The sequence below is a fragment of the Ochotona princeps genome, chromosome 4 (genome assembly GCF_030435755.1).
Source record: "Ochotona princeps isolate mOchPri1 chromosome 4, mOchPri1.hap1, whole genome shotgun sequence".
NCBI classification, from domain to species: Eukaryota; Metazoa; Chordata; class Mammalia; order Lagomorpha; family Ochotonidae; genus Ochotona; species Ochotona princeps.
In genome coordinates this window covers 68,995,349-69,011,362 of record NC_080835.1, presented here as the reverse complement: position 1 = coordinate 69,011,362, position 16,014 = coordinate 68,995,349, and the positions used below count along the sequence as shown (strand labels likewise).

At 47.2% G+C, this 16,014-nt stretch overlaps 1 protein-coding gene and 1 non-coding gene across 2 annotated transcripts in view; one reads left to right on the top strand and one right to left on the bottom strand.

The window, feature by feature from the left end:
- LOC105941827 (uncharacterized) overlaps window positions 1-9,901 on the top strand; it is a 59,489-nt gene extending 49,588 nt beyond the window's left edge. Inside the window, exon 3 of the transcript XR_009245344.1 lies at window positions 9,125-9,901. This is a non-coding gene — a transcript (uncharacterized LOC105941827). The remainder of the gene's footprint in view (window positions 1-9,124) is intronic.
- A 3,299-nt stretch (window positions 9,902-13,200) lies between these two features.
- DEUP1 (deuterosome assembly protein 1) overlaps window positions 13,201-16,014 on the bottom strand; it is a 121,328-nt gene continuing 118,514 nt past the window's right edge. Inside the window, exon 14 of the mRNA XM_058663726.1 lies at window positions 13,201-13,329. Coding sequence (XP_058519709.1) covers window positions 13,243-13,329 — 87 coding nt within the window. The 3' untranslated portion in view covers window positions 13,201-13,242. The remainder of the gene's footprint in view (window positions 13,330-16,014) is intronic.

Sequence of the window (16,014 nt, the reverse complement as noted above, 5' to 3'; positions counted from 1 at the left end):
GTTGTAGCCAGATTGGAGCTACAAAAAGAGGTGGTGGTGATCACACCACATTGACTCTTCTCAGGTGTTGTTCATTTGTTTCTGTTACTGATTTTGGGGTAAGAGAAAAATGCAACCATTTTCTTAGGTAGCACCTTACACTATTCAGAAGGTGGGAGAGCTCGGGTGCTTTAGAGAACAGCATTGAGCAAGGGGATGTAATTAATACAGCTCATGATGACTTAATAGAGACTCCAGGCCAGGTCAGGCTGTTCAGGTGGGCACTCCCCAATAACCTGCAACGCCTGTGGCTCTCTTGATACTATTGGCTCTGAGCAGCATCAGGATGGCTGAAAAGAGTGGCACTTCTCTTGGGGACCTGGGAGCAGCCTGACCCTCGGTGAGGACTGAGTAGGATACAGCACATCTTTTGTCCTGGGATAACTGCCCAGCCCAGGCCTGTATGTGGCAATGCCTTCCAGGAATCTGATCAAGCCTGCTTGTATGCAATGAACTTTGCTGCCAAGTGAGGTGAGCCAGTGAGGGCCTGACCTCCTCCTTCTGCAGCCGATGGGCAGAATGGCATCCCTGGGTCTGCAAGCCCTGGCTACCTGGAGGCAGGAGTTACGTACAGGAGGAGAATCACAACCTTGAGCCAGACAGCACTCAGTTATGTCAGCTGCACTTTTTGTTACCCCTCAAATAGTAGTGTGACTTTAAAATTTTTGTTGCTGTTGCTTATTTTTACAGTAATACAAAGAGACTAAAGAGAACGTCCATCCACTGGTTCATTCCCTAGATGCTACAGCTCAAGAACAGGATGCTCAGAACTCAGTTTTATTTTGCATTGTTGTAGGAACCCAACCTGAGCTGTCGTCTGCTGCCTGCCGTGGTGTGCAGTAACAGGAAGCTGCATTGCAAGGACACTAGGACTTGAGCTGTGTATAATGGGATGTCCTGCAGTAGTGCCTTAACTGCTGAGCCAAACACTGGCCTTGTCAGTGCATTAACCCTTGGCTGTCTGCACAGTGTGGGTGAAGTTGTGAGCCCCTCCCCCCATAGGGATGGGAGCCTTTGAATCTCATCTGTATTCAAATTCATAATCAGTTGCTCAACCATTAAGTATTTAATGAATGCTATTATGAGTTTTCCACTGAGGTGAGCTTGTGCTAGTTCCCCAATAATGTTTAATCTTGCTCAAATCAACATACTTTTCTGAATCTCAGTTTCAGTATGTGAAATGTTGGTAAAAAATGATCAGTTTCATGCAGCTGTGTTGAGAATGAAGTAACTATTTTGGAATGGTAGCCAGAGAGGTTAACTTGATCATTGTCTAAGATGAACTGATCGTTTTCCCGCAGAAGTTTGAGCGTCTGTTACGTGAAAGGCGTCATGCCAACCCCAGGGGAGTATCACTGCTTCACGGTGTGTTTGTGGTCCCCAAGAAGTGGAGGGTGAGAGGCCCAGCCACTTGCTGTTGTAGTAAAGGTGTAAACCAAGTCTTGAGTCAGCACCAAGGAGGGACCCAGAAGATGGCCCTAGGTGAATGCTGGTGCAGAGAGGGCTCTCTGGAAAAGGCAGAGGTGCTGCGACTGCAAAGACAGGAGTATGAGTGAGCTTGGAGCTCAGGTGTATGGGAACAGTGGGTCACGTGGGATGTTACGAGACCTGAAAGAGTGAATGGGCTTGGATTGTGAAGGCTGAGAGTTCTCCACATTGCGGGTTGAGCCATGATATGAAGAGCTTGCCAAGGGCAGACTGAGGTGCTCTCCAAAACAGTTGCTAGTAGCCCATTAAAACAGTGCGAATAAAGCAGATTAAATTAACTTCAATGTTATGCCTGATCCAGTGTATCACAAATGCATGTAATCAGCATTAATAACATGTAACAGGATGTTTTATGTGTGCTTTATGTACCAAGTCTTCAAAATACTGTCTTTAACTGCGTGGCATAGCTCGTTTTGGACCATAGCCACATTTCAGGTGCTCTGACGCCCTGCCCACGAGTGAAGAGTGCAGGGTCCGCAGATCTGAAATGACTGGAGCTGGGAGTGATCTGTGGGGTCCCTGTCATCTGGATTCTTCCCACCCAACCATCCTTCTGCCTTTCAAGCCTTCGAATAAACTGACCCAAGCAGCTGATTGGTAACTCAGGAAACAGAAAAAAACCTGGAGTATTTCATCATCTGCGGGTTATGTTGCCAAAAGTAGAAACAAGAATGGTGGAAAGGGCCCGGCGGCGTGGCCTAGCGGCTAAAGTCCTCGCCTTGAACGCCCCGGGATCCCCTATGGGTGCCGGTTCTAATCCCAGCAGCTCCACTTCCCATCCAGCTCCCTGCTTGTGGCCTGGGAAAGCAGTTGAGGACGACCCAATGCATTGGGACCCTGCACCCGCGTGGGAGACCCGGAAGAGGTTCCAGGTTCCCGGGTTCGGATTGGCGCGCACCGGCCTGTTGCGGCTCACTTGGGGAGTGAATCATCGGACGGAAGATCTTCCTCTCTGTCTCTCCTCCTCTCTGTATATCTGACTGTAATAAAATGAATAAATTAAAAAAAAAAAAAAGAATGGTGGAAAGGCATTTCCCAATTTCCCAGCCTTGTGTGCCTCTCCATCAGAAGGACTTCCCCGACCAGCAGGAGTCTGGGTGAGTTTCCGTGAGGCTCCCCGTGCTGCAGGTGCTGCATGCCCGTGCTGGAGTGTTCCCGAGTCGGCCGTAGCTCTGCAAAACTGGTTCTCTGACGTGATTTTCAGAGAAGGAGGGTCAGGCTGTGATTGTAGTACCTGCCCTAAACTCACCTTGACTAGACATTGTGGCAGAGGTAATCTCCAACTTGTCTTTAGATTTCTATTCTTACTCACATCCCCTCCCATTCCCTTAATGGGATCCAACATTCTCCATACATTGTGAGCTCCAGATGAAAAGAAAAGCATGCATGAAGAACTTAATAAGCATGTGTGCATATGCATCTGTATATGCAGAGATTAAAAAATGGTGAGAATGCTGTAATCAGAAGAAAGTCATTAACTTAGAAAATTCTCTTCTGCTCCCTGCCCCTCCCAGTTCTCCTGCCCAAACTGGCAGTCACTTGGAATGTTCCATTGCTCCTTGGTTGCCATGGGCTCCCATTGATGGGGGAGGGCCCAGCAGGTTATTTCAGTGGAAGTGGGTGGAACCTGAGCGTGAAGTTCCTGTTTGCTGGGTGGCAGCAGCGGAGCTGGAGGCTGTGGTGGCTCAATGGCAGTGGTGGTGGTAAAGCGAGATCTCAGCTGGAGACCTCAGCGTCGGTCCTGCCCAAGCTTCCTGCTGGGAAGAAGGCAGGCTGAGCCATGTAAGCTTCACTTAGGAGGCCTGCTGAATGATGGGCAGAGGGCAGGGAGGTGGTGGCACCGATGCCCGCTACGCTTCCTTTGAGTTAGAAGTGGGCTGGGAGCTTGACTCTGCCGCTCCCTAGTTCTGTGACAATAGCAGCTTTGGATTTCCTTATTATTTTATTTTTATTGGGAAGTCAGATTTACAGAGTGAAGGAGAGAGAAAGATCTCCCATCTGCTGGTTCACTCCCGAAGTAGCTGCAACAGTTGGTGCTGAGCCAATCTGAAACCAGGAGCCTGCAGGCTCCTCCAGGTCTCTCTCACGGGTGCAGAGTCCCAATGCTATGGGCCGGTCCTCTGCTGCCTTCCCAGGCCACAAGCAGGGAACTGAAAGGGAAGTGGAGCGGCCGGGACACAAACTGGCACCCATATGGGATCTTGGGTGTGTAAGGCGAGCAATTCACTAAGCTACAGCGCCGGGCCCAGGTTCCTCATTTTAAAACTGCAGTAGTCATGTCAGTTCCTTTTCTGTGTCTGAACCCACTCAAGGTGAAAGAGGCATTTCTCACGTACAGAAAAACATCAGAATAAATAACTTCAGGGCAGGAGCCTTTTCATTAGAGCTGGGCCTTCCAGCTGGATGAGAAAGGTAACAGCAGGATCCAGTCTCCCCCTCCAGGGGGCGCTCCCCTCCCATCCCCAGCACTTCTGTCTTGTCCTGCCTGGCATTGTGACATTGAATGGCTTCTTGTCACCTACATCCACATCATTGTCTGACCTGTTTGTTTCCTTTCTTCAAGTGGAGGCCCCTCGATGAGGTGGTCCTAGCTTTCCCAGGCGGCAGCACATGGACAGAAAGGGCATAGGATGTCAGCCAACAGGATAGTTTTCTCTCCTAAGTCTGTGCCGTTTGCTGTAGCCCCCCTCTCCACTCTGCAGTTGGAGTTCAGATACTGCCTCCTGCAGCTGCATTTACTCTCCTCCCGGCCACGGAAGGGGAAGTGTGCCTTTGGCTATCCCACAGGCAGATCTGTCCACTGTGTTCTCCTCACAGCCCTGCAGATCCTGTTTCAGGGAGATTGACTCCGTTTCTGTTAGAGCCCTCAGAAATGCTCTGGTGTCTGCCGGTATGTAGAGAAGGAAGGAAAATGCCCTCTTGGCCATTCTCTCCCATGTCATGTGGTGCCCTTCTGGGGCTGGCTGGGGTGCTGGCTCGTGGGCCACATTTCAAGACTTGGCAGAGGAAGATGTGGCTGTGTAGCTGTTGCTTGGTCATGGCAAAACCTTCTTGTTGAAGGAAACAACATGCTTGCTTACCCAAGAAGCGTTCCTCTCGCAGGAGTCCTCGCCTGGCCGCTCCCACCCTCGCCATTGGAGCCTGCGCGGTCCCCACCATGCCAGCCACATCACATGAGTGCTCCTTTTCTCTTCCTTTGTCTTCCCGCCAGTGACGTCCCCGGGGTGCCACATCTGCAGCTGTCCCTTGTTAGCTATTTCCCCACCCGCCCTGAGATTCTCAGGTGTCACACGGCTCAGTCTGGGAACCTTGCTGTAGTGACCTCACCTAGACCCACAGCCCAGAGATCTTCCAGACCTAGATCTTCAGCCCAGGCCGAGCTGACTCATGTATTCTGCACCTCCTGGGTATGTCCATGGTGACACTGAAGAGATAGCCTCACACATGGATAGGTAGGAATAGAGCACTTAGTGGTTTTTCTCCAATCCACTTGCCCCCATCCCAGTGGCTGACAGCAGCTAAGGTCAGGGAAGCAGCGTATCTAGCGTGGCCGAGTCCATAATGCTGGGGTCCGTGTTACTGCCTGTCTGCCCCACAGGTCTGTCTGGGTGAGAGTGACAGGAGCTGACAGGCAGAGATGGCCATGGGTCAGAGTGCTGCTAATGGATTGTTCTTTTTTAGACAGATTTTTCATAGACTGGATGACCCCTGGGCAGGGAATGACCTGTCTGCTCCTTGGTCTCCTCTCTAGGTGGCATGCTGAGATCTTTTCTTGCCTTGCTGAATGGCAGGGCTACATTCCAGAGGAGTCTGCAGCAGGATTCAGTGGCTGTTCTGTGCTGAACATTGTGTTACACAGATTCGTTTTATCCTTACTTGGGATACAGTGAGGGTTGTCATCACCACACTTCTAGAATCCTTCCAGGCTAGTGGCTTCAGTTTAGAGGGTACTGCAAGCTCTGCTCAAGGCTGCACACAGGCAGAGCCCCACACAGGTGTGTGCACATGGGATGCTTTGCTGGCCAGAGCCCCACCCATGGGTGTGTATGTAGGATGCCTCACTAGCCAAAGCCCCACACATGGGTGTGCATATGGGACACCTCACTGGCCAGAGCCCCATGCATGCATCTAATTTACTCTCAATTCCTCACAGTCATCCTAAGTACGGAAGTTGTTTTCACTGTTTCTGTTGACACAGACCTGTTGGAGTTAAGTGATTAGCCAAAAAGCCATATGAACCATAAGTGACTTTCCTAGGTTTCAGCCCTGGTCTGTTTGAAAGGTCTTTGAAATTTAAAAGGGAGAATTGGTAAAGCTAGAGATTTCTACTCCTGTTGGACTTTCAGAGAATAATGCATGTTTTCTCTGTCTACTATTTGTAATTTCTTAATATTGTGCCTTTGCCTAAAAGGGGTGGCCCTGAACTTTAATATTTGCTTTTGATTGCCCGTATGTCATTCAAGTGCAGGAAGCTCTGCCTGATTGTAGATGAAACAATTTGTTTCATGAGATGAGGGCAGTAAAAAGAGGTTAGCATCCCTTATAAAAATCCAGAAGATGGGGTGGGCTTTGAGCGTGGTGTTTGAGATGCCTGTGTGTCTATCTGGGTCCCAGGTTAGACACCTGCCTCAGCCTTCTGACTCCAGCTTCCTGTGGTGCAGACCCTAGAGCAGTGGCAATAGCTCATGTACTCCAGTTCCTACCACTCATGTAGAAAACCTGGATTGAGTTTCCAATTTCCAGCTTTGGCTTTAGCCCCAACCAGGGCCATTGTGGACCTTTAGGAAAGTAAAGGTCCTATGGAAGCTGTGTCTGCCTCTAAAGGAATAGTCAAGACGTGTGAATGCAGCCCTTTCTGGCTGAAGCTGTATGTGGTCGCTTGGGTACGGATGTCATGGTTCTCATCAGAATGACTGGCTGCTGCTGCCCTAGCACGTACTACGCATGCAGTATCTGGCATAAAAGTCACCATTTTAGAGGAGCAATGGTGCACAGTGCCATTGCAGGGAGTTCCCAGCACGTTGTCTTGGACATTGGTTTGTGTTGCATCCTTGCCCTGTATCTGGTTCCCCGTCTTTCACTGTGTTTAGAAATGGTCCACGTGGTGTAGAGGCTGGAATGTGACTATAGCTGTAGTGGGCCTTGATGTGGTAGGTCACAGTGGAATATCAGTCAGCCATAAACAAATGAGTGAAACCCTGACATTTGCAACAAATTGGATGCAACCAGGGATCATGGTGCAAATATGTAGAGAGAGTATAAAAATTTATGGCTGTCAGATGATTTGATTTATAGTTATAAATATTGCTTCACTGAATCATACCATGTAAATGACAGGATAGTTTTGCATTAACATTGTTATGAGTCTGATTAGGGGGACAGAAGAGTCACTGACCTGTGCACTGAAGAGCATTGCTTGGTATATGTACTGCATTTCACAAATATATTTATGAAATGTGTACAGGGGGGCCAGTGGTGCAGAAAAAACTTGTGAGTGTATTCTCCCCAGAATGCAATCAACCTGCACTCAATTGTTTACCGTAGTACTGTTCACAGTAACCAAGATGGGGAATCAGACTGTTTGTTCATCAGTGATGAATGGGTAGGGAGAATATTGTATCTATATACAATATAATATTATTCAACCATAAAAAGAATGGCATTGTGACATTAGCAGCAAAATGAAAGGAGCTGGAGAACATGAAGTGACATAAGCCAAATTTAGATAAATACTGCATTTTCTCTCTCATGTGGAAGCCAAGCAGAACAGTTGATCTGAATGTGTGATACTGATTACTTGGGTTTGGGAAGTAGGGGGATAGAGTGAGGTTGGAGATGGGTGTCAAACTGCAGTGAGTGAAGTCATGTTCCTCTGTGCAGGGAGGTGGCTGCGGTTCACAGTAACTTACTGTGTATTTTATGAAGAACTGGAAGACAGGAGCTTGAGGACTCCAATCATAGAGTAATGATGAGATGGAATGCTAATCTGATTCGATCAGTTCACACTGTGTAAATGTCTTGAAATACCACATTGTACTCCATGATTATGTAGTTATTTACATGTTCATCAACAGTTAAATAAAACCTGTGTGACATTAAAATACAATAAAGTCAAAATTTTCCATACAAGCTGGGCAGTGAAGAGTTCATTTTGGAGATTGTGCTGGTCACTGTCCATTTCTGGGGGCAGTGGTGCTGGCTCGCTACTTCCTGCCAAGGTGCCCACCCAGTCCAGTGCCGGCTGTAGGGACACAGGCTGTGGTGCCATCACGCCAGAGGCAGCAGCAGCAGGGGTTGTGTTGAGGTTATGACCGCCCAGCATCCCTTATCCTTCCCACTTTCAGAGCCTGGTTCTCTGGCTTTTCTGGGGATCTGTGGAACTACAAAGGTGTTCTAATGAACTCCTCAATATGAATAAGCCAGAGTTTGTTTCCTTTGGTTAAAATGAAGCAGAAAGCTGCTCTGTGCTTCTCCAGGGTCTTTCCTTCATTCTGCCATGCTGACAAAGCTGCTTGTCCTCTGAGTACCTCTAAGGGCCAAAGAATTGACCGCGAGAGGATTGGGTTGAACAGGCCGGGGGATGATGTCTTAGCCAGCCTTCCTTTATGTGGCCTGGTGCAGAGGTCCTCTCTGCCTGCAGCTAGCCTGCACCCTAGATGGAGCTCCGGAAAGACGAGCCCGGCCCCTCTTCACCACCCCCAGTGTGTGTAGCTGTGCCCGGCACGTAGTAGGTGTGCAGGATGTTTTGGGTGAATGGGTCAAGGGACCCAGGAAGAGATGCAAAAATTTGACCTTCAGACATGTTTCTCAGTAAGCCCAGCTGGCCTGGCCTGAGTGTCTGCAGTGTGCAGGCTGCCTGCAATTCTGCATTTGTCTGCTTTTTGTTACCTTAACTGACATGCTTGAGAGGCACTTCTTTGGGAAAGATAAAGTTTCTTAGAGTTTACAGTTCCAAGTTTCCGAGACTGGTGGCCCCAAAGTCTGGCAATCAGCATAGGTTAATTATGGCAGACGCCAAGGCACATTCACATCATGAGCCAGGGAAAGAGGAAGAACCTAGGCTGAACTGAACTGAAATAATCAGTCTTCCTCATGAGGACACACCCTGCTTCTTAGACACCTTTGTTAGAGCAAGCGTCCTCCCTCAATCCATTGTTAACGTTGAAATACCAGAGTATAAACCGCTGTGTGAGTTGTGGGGCGACAAGCCCTGCTCTCCTAACAGGTTCCATATCAGAGATTGGGGAGATTAAGTAACCTGGATTAGCAAAGCAAGGAGGAGGAGGTTTGGAAGGGAGAAGGATGGGTGCGTCCCAGCCCCTTCCACACAGGTGCTTGTGGTAGTGCCTCCCAGCACCTTCACATCCCTACACCACACAACATGGTAACACTTTTATGGCACCCATGGCCCTATCCATGCTAGCCCCCGTGGGCTGTCAAATGTTGTGCGCATGGGACATACAGAGGCTGACCGAGGCAGCTCAGAGCTCCATGCAGCCGCTGTCCCTCCCGGAGCCTCGGCCAGGATGTTCTCCCCAGTTCTCTGATGCTTGCGATTTCCTTCGCTCCGTCTTGATTGCAGTTCTTCTCCCTACAGGAGGTTCCCGCCTTGACCAGAGACTGTGGCCCTTCCTCACAGCCCTCTCAGGACCCACCCTCCCAGCAACCCTCTTGGAAAAGATGCGGCAGCTCAAAGGGAAGCCGAAGAAGGAGAGCTCCAGAGACAAGAAGGAGCGGAAGCAGGCCATGCAGGAGGCCCGGCAGCAGATCACCACGGTGGTGCTGCCCACCCTGGCCGTGGTCGTGCTCCTGATTGTGGTGTTTGTGTACGTGGCTACACGGCCCACTGTCACCGAGTGAGTGCACAGCTGGCCCCGGACACCGTGGGCTCGGAGACGAGGCGCTGGAGGGGGAAGCAAGCGCAGAAATGGCTTTCCTCCTTGGAGATGTCTGACGCTGAGCTAAATGCGGGAGCACCCTGTCTTCTCTAGTCTTTGACTTGATTAAAGTTCTCCACTTTTCTTGGGAGGGAATAGGGGACGTTTTTATCGGTGAATGTGCCATGTACCTTATGGTCCACTTCATGTGCCTTTCAGACTTCAAAGTAGAGTGAGTGAGTGAGTGAGAGAGTGTGTGTGTTTTCTCCCCTGAAATCAGTAGGTAGCTCCACCTGGGGAGACAAGTGTCTCTGGATCACCAAGCAGCTGGAATCAGTACTCACTTCACCCCCATTGTCTGGAACATGACTCTTTGCTACACGTGTTCACAATTTCCAAAGGGACTGTATTCCTCCTCTGTGCTTAATGTGATTTGAAATACGTTGACTCAAAGTGAAATATTTATTTTTTTGAATAAAGGAGATAATAGCCTTAAACTGGTGCTTGATTTTGTTTGGCCAGGAGGCCAGATGTCTGGCCTCCCCTCTAGGTAGGGTCTGACCTCATTCCCCCAGCCTTCCCTCTCCCAGAAGCTCTCAGTCTTCCTTTCTCACTGCTCTGCTGAAGGCTCCTGGGAAAGCGCTTTTTCACTGGATAGTTTTAAGATTGAGGAGGGAGGACATTTGAAGAGGGGGTATGTTAATTGACTTATTTTAGCAAAAAAAAAAAAATGTGAATCCTAATTAGAATAGGACTACAAGGGTTTACTTCAGTTAGCCTTTCCTACTTAAATACTGTTTGCAAACAGCAGTACCCAGTGGGCCTGGAGCTAAAGGTCAGGCTTGACTTTGTTCTTAGCTGGAACAATGCAAATTGTTGGTTTTCCAGCTGAGGTTTCCATGAAGATTGACCATGCTAAAAGGTTTGGCTCATTTTGTTCTAACAGCATTGTTCCTTGGGTCCTGCTTCCAAAATCCTTTTTGGAAGTCAGATTCTTGGTAACTGCTCTGAGGGTGTCCTCTTGTCTTTGCTGTTTACACAGATTTCTAATCTCAGTGGCTGCATGACTGGCTCATTGATAGCTTAGGCTGTTCCTGGAGATGTGGGGCCTCCTGGAGATCCTGGGATAGGGTAGAACTTGACCTGGCTCTGTAAGGGCCCTTACAGTGCTGATGGCTCTGGGAAGAGATATACTAGAGGTTTAACCAAGTGCAAAGGCAGATAACCTTAAATTCCTGTTGGGTTACTATATTTGCCCCCTAATTTAGTTCTGTTCCTAACCTCAACAGCAGGTGGTCTGTGAAAGGCATTTTAGGACCTGTTTGTTTGGCATTTGGCAGGGGAGAAGATCTGTGACCAACCCCTCAACCCCACTACACACAGTGCTGCTGGGGCTCCCTCTTCCTGGAGGGGAGTTGTGAGAACAACCTGTCCTGTCTGCCTGCTTTGTGGTCGCCCAGGGTGAAGTTAGTTCTCAGCCTGCGTTCAGAATTGTGGAGTACTTAGTGCTGCCAAGCCTCAGAATCCCTGTCCACAACTGCTGAAGTCCTCTTCTGGGAGGCTCTTGTGGGGTGTGAGAGAGATCACGCCAGACAAGTTTAGGATCTACTAAGAAGTTTTTTTGTAAGAAGTCTTTTATTAACCAAGATTGGCCATGGCAGTGCCCACTAGAAATTAGCAAATGAAAAGTCACTGTGGCAATCCAGTCTGAATAGAAACCTTGAAAAGAACAAATGGTTATTACTGTGAAACTTGTCTGTTAAACTGAAGACATATGTTCCAGCTTTCCCAGCAATATAAATTATCCTAAGAGACATGCAGCAAACAACCTGGACGTAGTTACAAGGCTGCAAACCTTTTCTGGGCTTCTCTGTCCACATTCCATTACTGCTAGACTTCACCTCTTCTAGAACTTTTGAAAAGTACACAAATTAGAAATACTAAGCATCTCAGTGTTTGGCTCTTCACTGACTCGTCCAAGCAGTGGACTGAAGGTGAAGAATACAGACATACAGGGGTCATGGTCAGGGGCTACGCCTAAGACATTTCCTTTTAAGCTTTCATTGCCAGTAATTGCAGACATACACAAAAATGGAACACTGAGCAACTTCCACAAACACCAACACTTGCTTGTCCGTCTGCACTGCCTCCACACCCAGACAACCTCATGCCCATGTGCAGTGGAATATTGTCAGGTGCGACAGGAGATTTAAAACTCAGCCAGGCTCTTCACCACTAGAGTCTGTCCTTGGGAAGCCAGAGAACAACGAGTACTGGGGAGGCCGAGTCAGAGTGTGAGAGCGGCAGGAGCACATAACCAAGAAACTGAGTGCCTCCCTTCCATGAGCCTTTATGGGGGCTTGACAGGGAAGTGGTTATGCAACAAGGCAGTACTACCCACCTCACGTTCCAGGTGATGAAAGGTGTATGTCATTTGACTCAAAGGTGGGGAGAAAGGATTACTTAGGGGGAGGAGGTGTGGCTTCCAAGCTCTTGACCCTGAACTAGTTGCCTAAGATCATACCAAGGCAAGCTATCTGGTAGAACCACTTTGGAATAAATCTGTTTTTTTTTTTTAATGCAAGTTTTGCTGTCAGAACGTCTTTGAGTCCACATCTGCATATGAAAATAAGGTTGTCTTGCCTCAGATTGCTGGGAAGACTAAACTGAAATAATCTATTCCTAAAGCTTAGTCTAGTGCCTAGCACATGGTCACTGAGTAGCTGTAGTATTATATGTGCGCCAACTCAACCCATCAGGACTCATTTACAAAATGGGGAAGCTGAGGCAGCCAGAAGACCCGCCCATGTCACACTCAAGGAAGTAGAGAAGGCTGCTTTTAAGCTTTCATTGCCAGTAATTTCAAACTTACATAAAAGTCAAACACTGACCAACACATAGCCCCTCTTGCTTGTTCATCTGCACTGCTCCCCGCATCCAGACAGTGGGTTCTTGTGGGGTACAACAAATCTAAACTCAGCTTCTCCATCACTAAAATTATTGCCTTTCAATAAGTAAGAGTTTCAAAAGCAATACTTTTCTGGCCTCAAGGAAGCTTTAATGCCTAAGTGTGTTGAACAAATTTAGATGCCGTGTTTAGATAGACGAACATTCTGCTTGCTGTTTCCCCCAGTAGCATCCAACACGATGCACGATCTCTCATCTTCTGTTCAGTGGAAGAGGAGCCTCATGCAGCAACCATGGAGGAGAAACATCTGTTCCATGGGATGGCTTTAAGCATTTTGATGGTGTTGCTGGGGAGAACTGGGAGTATGGTGTGAGAAGAACATGAGCTGTAGGGAACAAAGATGTAAAGGAATTCTGGCTTTGCCATTTACTAGGATGATTTTAGTCAGTTACCGTAACAGGCTGCAACCACCTCACACCTACCAAGGTTAATTTTATCATCTAGGATAAATTCAGATATGGAAAGGCCAGGCATAATGTTGTGCCTTCCTGGTCATTCCTTACCTTCCTGCCTGTGTTCAAAGCATTACACAGAACTCAGATGAAGGCTTTGCTTGCCAGAGTGGTGCTTACTAGACCCTTTAGTTGTTTGGGTCTCATTTTCACCACTATTTTCCTTTTTGTTGTCCATCAGGAGGATTGGGGCGGGGGTGTTGAACTAGATTTTCAGAAGGCAGTTCCTAGACAGGTTTGGTGAAGGCAGGCTGTAAATGGACTTTTAAAGTTAATGCAACTTTGATGTGAGCTACTTCCTGGCAGGGATGAGATGCCAATTCACTGTGGACTTGCTGGGTGGAATTTGAACAATTCTTAGTGCAAATAGTACTATCGTGTGGGTGCACTTGGTGCTTTTGAGACACCAGCTTTCAATTTATTCCTGGTTAGACTTGAAGGCAAAGCTGGATGACTTCTTAGGATCCTGGACTCTTGGAGTCCTCAGTGCTGAGCTTTGGGTTTTCTGAAGAGCATATTCCCAAGGAGGAGTTGGGATGGAAACAAGAATAGAAACCATTGTCAGTGGCTTAAAAAGTTGTCATTTGATACGTTTTGAAAATCACAGTACTGGGGTGTGTGTGTTTGCCCAGTCTCTGGCTAAAAAGAATCTTAATGATCCAGTCATTGCAGTCACTAGGGTTTGAGATTGAAAGGGGATAACTAAGAACCGGTCTGCCACTCAAAGTGCAACATTTGGCCAGGAAGGTGTATTGGAACACAGAGCCTGTGAATGCAGTTACTAAAATTCTTGTGGGAATGATAATATTTTCTTGGAACTCAGAAAACCTACAGCTCCTGGGGCTGGGAGATCTGGAGATAGAAGCTAAAAGGGCGTCCACATACTTCCTTGGGACCTGCCCAGTGCTGTGTAATTGCAGTAGTTGCTACTGTGCGTGAATCTGACCCTGTAAAGGCCAAGTTTAGTTTGATGGATGTGAAGGCCACCGGCTTCGGGCAAAGAGCAGTGTGCATCCATCCTTCTGTCATGCATCCTTCGTGAAGTAAAAGGATGGAAGCCCGTGACCAGACTTGTCTGTATATTGAAGCTGGCAACATCTGCCTTGGTTGTAAGGGAAATCAAAGACAGGATTGTCCTTTCCTCTTCCCCCATAGGATCTCACAGCATTATGTGCTTGCTACAGGTAGATAAATTAGGAGGCACTTGACACATTTCTGAGAAGAATGGCATCCCACGTATAGTCAACACCAGTGGCTCTGCCTTGAAAACATCCCCCAGTGACGTGTCTTATGAACATATTTGCCTTATTTTGAGTGTAGCTTTTGTTTGCTGGAATCATGTCTGATTTTGTGCTGTCTGTCAGACTATCACTTCAACATTAGTGATGAGATTGGATCAAGACAGTCTGTTAGTGCTGGAATTGGGGTTCCCGTGTCTCCCATGCTTCCAATAACAGAGCAATTGTGTGTATAAGGTTTGCCTCACCTGCTCTATCAGGTGCTGGTGCTTCTTCATGAGTCTGTGCAGTTCACTGTAGGTATCCTTCTACTCTCAGTACTTTCTCATTAGAAAGCAAATGTCTAGCTTTGGTACTTTTGTTGGGTCATCTGTATTATCTCCCCACCTGTCAGTTCTTTGGAAGGTGCCCAGTGTTGAGCTGTTGAGAAGTGGTTTAAGGAATGTAGAGCTGAGAGATCGTTTGGATGCGCTGCACTGTTGAGGCTGCTCAGTCTCCTTCCCTTGTCGTTACTCCCCCTCCCCATCACTTGTTTCCTTAAGGTGATGTGTCTTTGAACTCTCCCAGGGAAGAAACCTTAATCTTTTGAATATTCCTTTTCCACTTAAAACAAGGCACATCTGGTTACATGCAGAGTTTTCAGAAAGCATATTAAGCTTTTTGGGAACAGACCTAACCCACAAGACATCTACTAGTTAGGAATAAATTAGGAAAGTCCTTTATGGGCTTTTTTTTTTTTCAACTTATCCACCTCTACCTCCAAAGGTATAACTGGCTTAATTGAAGGCCTGCCCATCCTTATTTTTTTTAAAGATTTATTTATTTATTTATTTATTTGTATTGGAAAGTCAGATATGTAGAGAGGAGGAGAGACAGAAAGATCTTGTATCTGCTAGTTCACTCCCCAGGTAGCTGTAACGGCCAGTGCTGAGCTGATCCAGAGCCAGGAGACAGGAGCTTCTTCCAGGTCTCCCATGTGATTGCAGAGTCCCAAGGACTTGGGCCATGCTCTACTGCTTTCCCAGATCAAAAGCAGAGAGCTGGATGGGGAGTGGAGCAGCCAGGACACAAATTGGTACCCATGTGGGATTCCAGCACGTTCAAGGCGAGGAGAATTTAGCCACTAGGTTATTGTGCCGGGCCTGTGCCCATCCATTTTATCCACCCAGAATTACCAGAGACATTGAAATTCTCTGCCTCTGCATGGTCTTCATAGTTTGGATTTTAAAAGAAGCAGCAGTGTCTGTGAAGACGTATTTAAAGAAAAAGTGTGCAAAAGAGAGGAAGAGACATGGCTGGGAAACAGGAACAGCTGCATTTTTAACCTCAGTAAGACACTGATAAGGTGAACAATGCCACGAGGGAAAAGGATGACATCAATAGTGATGCAACAACAACAGGAGATGACTGTGATCCCAACTGCGTATGAACTGAAATCCTGTACCATGTGTGCAGTGCATGGCAGCTGATGCAGTGTGGGAGGAAAGCCTCAACTTCAGGTGCACTGCAGAGGTTGTTAAGCAGCTGAAAAGTGAAAAAGCAGGTTTGAAAAATAAATAAAACTTGATCTGGTAAGTAAATAAAAGATTGTTTCAGTCAATAGAGAATATACATTTTTAAGGGCATAGAAGGAAAATTAATAAAAACTGGCTTAATTTCCAAATTTGAAGAAAAGTATAAATCTGTATAAATTCAACACGCTTTAAGGATAAACAGAATCACATCTAGAGATCTCAGACTGCTGAAAACCAAAAATAAATTGTGGTAAGTGTGGAAACTAGGTGCAATAAATTTGATAGAAGGGAAGTGCCTACCTATTTTTCAGGAGTAAAAAGCCTGGGTCAAGACTTTTTTTCTTTTTAAGAATTTCCTTTATATATTGTTCATTTAGCAAACAGCAGTGAAACAATATGTGACAGGAACTTTTCTTTGACATTGGAAATACACAAATG